Source organism: Otolemur garnettii, unplaced genomic scaffold, assembly GCF_000181295.1.
Source record: "Otolemur garnettii isolate 467f Iridium unplaced genomic scaffold, OtoGar3 scaffold00292, whole genome shotgun sequence".
In the NCBI taxonomy this organism is placed as follows: domain Eukaryota; kingdom Metazoa; phylum Chordata; class Mammalia; order Primates; family Galagidae; genus Otolemur; species Otolemur garnettii.
In genome coordinates this window covers 568,048-574,553 of record NW_003852687.1, presented here as the reverse complement: position 1 = coordinate 574,553, position 6,506 = coordinate 568,048, and the positions used below count along the sequence as shown (strand labels likewise).

General features: G+C 51.2%; 1 protein-coding gene across 1 annotated transcript in view; it reads right to left on the bottom strand.

The window, feature by feature from the left end:
- Positions 1-6,506, bottom strand: part of SLC2A11 (solute carrier family 2 member 11) — a 21,678-nt gene that overhangs the window by 4,955 nt on the left and 10,217 nt on the right. Inside the window, 4 exon segments of the mRNA XM_003803290.3 lie at positions 2,042-2,190; positions 2,727-2,856; positions 4,410-4,534; positions 5,736-5,896. Of these exon segments, the coding sequence (XP_003803338.1) occupies positions 2,042-2,190; positions 2,727-2,856; positions 4,410-4,534; positions 5,736-5,896 (565 nt within the window).

Here is a 6,506-nt window from a genome sequence, read left to right as displayed (position 1 = left end):
TCAAAAAAAAAAAAAAGAAAGAAAGAAGCAAAGCCACTTTACAAGGCGGCAGCAAGAACCATAGAGACCCACAATCTGGGAACCCCTTCCAGGGCTCAGAGCCAAAGGTTGACCAAGGTACATCCCCTACCCCTAAGGCAGGGGCACCTAGCAGTATTTTCCCAGGGGCCACTTCAGGATGGTTATGCATCAGTGACCACTCTGCGCCTTCGTTGCCTCCTCATTTTTGAAAAGAAAGTTAATTCTAGTTACCTTGTCTCACTTTGCACCACTGTATGCTGCATGCAGGAGGGAAAGAGACTTGTCTTTTGAAATTCTAGGGCTCTAGATCAGGCACATGTAGAAAAATCCTGGGGCTCTAAAAAAGGCACATGTAGACTTAATGTGATCTTAAAATCTAGCCCCTCAGGCCTGATGCCAGGACTAGATGAGACTCTCGGGCTTGAGGGATGGGATTAAACATATTTTTCCCAGGGAGAGACACAAATAATAACTGTGGCCATGATGGTGAACTGAGAAAAGAACATTAACCGGCCCGGCGTCACCCCTCCCTGAACCTGTGTCCCTTGCCACCAGTTTCCCCAACTCTGACACTGGACTCAGCAGCAAGACTCCCAATGGGCACGAGGGGACCAAAGGTTTGGAAAGTGCTTTATGCAGCTAGATTTGCTTTCTTGAGTCTCTGCCATCCCCATAGTAAGAACACTCCCAGGCTCGCTGGTACAGAAAGTGAGAGAAGAGATGCAGAGCGGAACTGCTCCAGCCCAGCCCAGCCCAGACTGGCTGGGACCAGCCACTCTCTGGCTGACACCCCCAGTGCCGTGAGCCAGCCCAGCTGAGATTAGCAGAACTGTGCACGCAGCCCGGTGAGTAAATGAGTAAAAGATGCAGTAAATGATTGTTTTTTTTTTTTTTACCAGAGATTTTGCAATTGTTTTTTGGGTCCTTGGGCATCTTTATTTTAGCCATAATCGACAAGAACATCATCACCCTGGTTGGCATTGGGCAGGTAAGGCTTGCACAGGTGTTTCACTGTGTGTGTGTGTGTGAGAGAGAGAGAAAGACAGAGTTGCACACTCCACCCTCCCTTTTCTGCACCACCCTGCAGTGCACCTAAATAGGCTGGGTCTGATCCATCCCTCTGCCTGTCATTTAGGATAGTTCCTTGATAAAGAGTTCTATAGGGAGGTATGGATAGACTGTGAAATCGAGGCACAAGGAGAGGAATAGTTTTTCCCTGATAAACAGAAAAGAATGGCAAGAAATGGGGACCCATGGATTCTTGGAAGGGGCACTCCTTACTCCAGGGTGGTCTGGGAGCTCAAAGCAGGGACTCACTGATAGGCCTAGTGGGCCTAGGCTAAGACAAAAAAGTGTCAGGCCTAAGCTATAATGGAAAAATACTAGTTAACTCCTAGCAAATTTCCAGACTGCAAGCTTTCAAATGAAATGAAATAAGTCTATGGGTGGCACCTGTGGCTCAAGGAGTAGGGCGCTGGCCCCATATACTGGAGGTGGCAGGTTCAAACCCAGCCCTGGCCAAAAACTGCAAAAAAAAAGAAATGAAATAAGTTTAGTTTACCCCCAAGATAAAGAGAAAGTATTAATAGATTTCTTGCTTCTAGTTCATTCCCAGTTTCTTGCTTGGCTAACTCCCTGGGAAACAGACCAGGAAGTACCAACTGTCCCTGGACTGACCTTTAAACAATATCAGGTGGGAAAATTACTGAAACCAGGATGTGTGGAGGGAAAAATATTAAAACAAAGATGTATGACATATGGCTAACTAATCATAAAATTCTGTTTCTGTACAATGCTTGCTTGCTACCCCACCTAAATGCACCTGGACAGCCTGCATGCCAACCAGGATACGGACCAAGCCTTAAAAACCTGACCCTTTAAGCACTCAGGGCTGCTCTCAGAAACTCCATGTTGGGACACTGAGGCAGTTGCTGGCCAGCTCTTCAATAAAGGGACTCTGCTATGAATTCAGCTTGTTTGGTAGTGTGGTCTTTGTGGAACTCCTGGGCACAACACTCACCTGCTAGACAGGCGTCGGTGTCTCCACGGTCAGTGAGGAGGTAGCGTGGGCTCTCAGGGAGCAGAGGCAGGGAGATGAGCTGGAGTGCCCCAGGCACCACACAGCTGGCCAGCAGCAGGGGCCAGGCCTGAGGGCTGCCTAGGAGTTCCCTGGGGAGGCAGAGGAGAGGCCAGGCATGAAGTCCCTTACCAGAGCCCTACCCGTCTCTGCCCCTAGGCCCTCCTCCAGCCCTCTGCCCACCTGCCTGCAGAGGGTCTGCATTGCCCTATGCCTCTTCCTATCCAGCTCTGGGGATGGACATCAAGACCCCTCTCACCCAGGCAGGGACCAGGAGAGGGCAAGGCCGCCGTCCATCTCATCCCCAGCAACTCCTCTGCCCATGGCCCTTTCCTCTTTCTTCTGGGGTGATTAGGACACATTCCCCTTAAAAATCCCAAATAATTAGCCTGTCCTATGGCAAGACCTGCCCTCTGCCCCCTGATCTAGAGAGGATGGAAAAAGGGGATTCACACCACCTGATATCCGCTTTGCACATTGTTTGGATGCGTATGGGAAGGGACTTAGGGTCAGCATGCAAAGAAACAAAGCCTTAATCCACTTGGGGGTAGGGGAGAGACCCAGGTGCAGAAGGGTCTGCTTGGGCATCTCTGATGCTACTCAGTACATGGGGGGGAGGGGCTCTCACCTGAGTCCAACTGCCTGCCCCATCACCACTCCCAGAGCTGTGAAGATGGCTGAAGTCATGGCCACGGCTCCTCGGAGCTCCTTGGAGGCACTCTCCCCCAGGTACATGGGCTGGACGCTCATGCTCACACCTGGACACGTACAGGGCAGGGTCACTTACAGCACCAGAAGAGACCCCACTCCCACCCCTCAGACTTCTGAGAACCATGCTGCTTTCTCAGATCAGCTTCCATCCTGGTCCTTCAACACAGTCTCACAGGTTCATGGACTCTTCCTAGGTCTTGTCACTGGGACCTCAGTGTGAAGGCTCTGAAGGACTATGTGGGGCGTGAGAGGAGGAGGGCAGACCTGTAGCCCAGGCACCCCCAGCTGTCCCAGCTCTCACATCAGTGCTGCCACTGACCTCTTCTCACCTCATCTCGGCTCCCCCAGGGAAGCCCTGGCACCCACACAGCCAGTGGAGAAACAGAGAACTGGGGAGCACCCCAGATGGTGACAAAGGACACAACTTAGAAGGCCACAGTCTGGGGCCTCAAGCACCCAGGAATGCTGTGAGGGGATGCAACCGCACCCTCCGCCCCCACCAGGCCTGAGCCCAGCACCTGTCCTCCCACCAAGGACCTGCCCTTCTCCTCCAAGCTGAGCAGAGGGAGCAGGGAGGAAAGCAGCCAACGAGGCGTCCCACAGGTGCCCAGGCTCTTCTCACAATGGTTTAGGGAGGGAAGCCTTTGCTGGGCTCTCAGGGCATGAAAACAGAGCCTCACCTGCTTCCTTTCCCCTGGGGTGTGGGCTGCTCTTAGCCACTCATTTTCAACAACTGGAATGTGGAAACACCAATGGAGTGTGACTTGGGACACCAGGACTGCCCCTGTGCTCACTCTGTGCCTCTGCCTCTCTCCCTCTCTGATCACTCACTGTGGGGGACACCAGTGGCCGTGTTACAAGAACCCACAAGGGGAGACCCACAGGACCTGAGACTGCCTACCAACGGCCTGGGACGGGCCCCCAGGCAAGGAGATCCTCCAGCCCCAGCCACACTTTCAGACGCCTGCAGCCCTGCTTGACAGCTTGAGCACAGCCTCATGAGAGACCCCCATGCCAGGAGCACTCAGATTCCTCAGCATGCCTGGTTCCTAACCCACAGAACTGTCAGATCATAAATACTGGTTGTTTTTGGCCACTAAATTTTGGGTTAGTTTGTTTCATAGGTATAGACATCTAATAGACACATTAACATGTGGCTATATAACAGTTCAAGGTCAAGAGGTGACTTGTAGATTGGAGCCCCCCAAAGTGCATGTAGACGTTTTCAAAATTCCACTCCTTTACACAACAAGCCCCAGAAAGGGAGGCATTCCTACCAGCCTGTTCTGTTTCTTAGGGAAGATCAGAGAACTCACCTCCATCCCTTTACACCACGGGAAACTCTTGGCAGAGTGTTGCTCAAACCTGGGACCTCTGCGAGGATTAGTCTGGAGATGTTTGTCCCCCCACTTCTGTATAACTTTTTCACTTTTATAAACCTGTTTTTAAATGCCTGCTTATATGAGCCTTTTAATATAAACCATATTTCATCATTTTGCAAAAGAGGTGGGCATAAAGAACAAATAAATCAACAAACAGAGGAAATAAAGGGAATTATGAGCGAACAGGAACGTGGAGGCAGGATGAGATGCCCCCATACCTGCACTGACTCCCGTGAGCAGTCTCCCCAACATCACCATCTCAAAGGAGCCTGCTTTGCGGCTGAAGCCAAACAGGATCGCGGCAGCCACCACAAAGATGTTATTCACCAAAAGGGACTTCTTCCTTGGGGGAAGTGGAACACAGCAAGAGGGCTCTGGTTCAGTCCAGAGGGGCAGGCCCTGGGGACCTCTCTCTGCAATTCCATCCAGCCCTGATGAGATGCACAGATGTGTGTGTGAGCCGTTTGAAGGCATTGGAGCAATATGAATGGAGATGACTGCTAGTTCCCCAGGCTTGTGTACACCGTGACCACTGCCCTCTTTTCCTATCACAAATCCCCAAATTACCCTCCTTTCTGCCTGACCATGGCTTCAAATAACTGTATTTATATTTTATGGTTTCTTTTCCTTCCAGATTAACCATTGTTCTCCCACAAAATCCTTCATTTGGGGCCTTCTGGGGGGGGGGGTGTTTGTGTCATGGGGGCAGATCCCTCACAAACAGGAAGGTTCTCATCCTTCAGGGATGAGTTCTCACTCTGTTAGCTCCTGAGACAGCTGGTTTTCCAAAGAGTCTGGCACCCCGCCCCCCAATCCCGTTTCATTTCCTCTCTCACCGTGTGGCCACTCCAGCTACCCTTCACCTGCTGCCATGAGTGGGAGTAGCCTGAGGCCCTCAGATGCAGTTACCCAACGTGAAGTTTCCATCTGAATCATGACCAAATAAACGTCCTTTCCTTATAAAGTACCTAGTCTTGGGTATTTCTTTATAACAACACAAAACAGACTAAGACAACGTTGAAAGAAGATGTTGGAGAGAGAACCAAGCTGGAGCTGAGTGTGCAGGAGACGCCTTCCCAGAAGGACAGTCCAAACTCTGGCTGTCAGGACCCTCCACACCACCTTGGTTCCTGCCCTTTGCAAGGCCTGCATTTTAAGCACTTCCTTTCATTCTGTGAACCGTCCCAGTAGCCTTCCAGTTACTACAATTTTTGATGATGTCAGCCACAATCAGTTTTCTTATATTTAGCCCAAGAACCCCATCATACACATAGTAGGAATGCAAGGCCCAGTGAGAAAATACTTGTTTAAAGTCAAGGACCACTTCGGAACTAGAAACCAGGAGTCCTCAGAGCACATTCTCTTTCCTCCATCAATTTCCCTGAGAATGTGACTCTCAGAGGAAACCTCTGGCAGAGTTAAAAGGCTGGGAAGCTGGTCTGGGCCTGAACGCTGCCAGGCATCTTCCTTCTCCCACCTTCCTCAGCCTGGAGCCTGGGAAGCCCTTCATTAAAGGTACTCAGTGGTACACTGGACGCACTCACTTTCCCAGTGTGACAGCCAGGGGTCCTGCTAGCAAAGCTCCAAAGAGGCCCCCCAAGGGGTACAGAGACACGATGAGGGACCACACTAGCAGAATGAGGCGGTCAGGCAGTGGACCGCCAGTACGTGCCCGCCACGTCTCATTGGTGAATTCCTGAATGTGCTGTGGATGGAAATGCCAGTCAGCTTCCCGGGGATGGGACAGGGGTGCTAGACAAGACAGGCCCTCTCCCAACAGGGGTCAGGGCCCTGCAAGATGGCACCAAGAACAGGCACTATGCCTCCTGAGCTCAATTTAATCCAATTCTGACGCAGCCCACCAGGTGACAGCATCAAATTCCACACGTCAAAGGGCTCAGTCCTATAAGACCGAGTCCCCACATTCCCCTGCTTCAGATCCCAACTACAAGTACAACCTTCCTGTAGTTCCAACCAACCAGCCAGCAACTGGGGGTGCTACGACCCTCTCCTTGAGGGTCTCCTTGCTAGAATAGCTCACAAAACTCAGGAAGGCATTTTACTTACATTTACCAGTATCTTATAATGGATACAATTCATGGCCGGACATGGTGACTCATGCCTGTAATCATAGTACTCTGGGAGACTGAGGCAGGTGGATCCCTTGAGCTCAGGAGTTCAAAACCAGCCCAAGCAAGAACAAGACCCTGTCTCTACTAAAAATAGAAAAATTAGGCTCAGCGCCTGTGGCTCAAGTGGCTAAGGGGCCAGCCACATACACCTAAGGTGGCGGGTTTGAATCCCCAGCCCGGGCC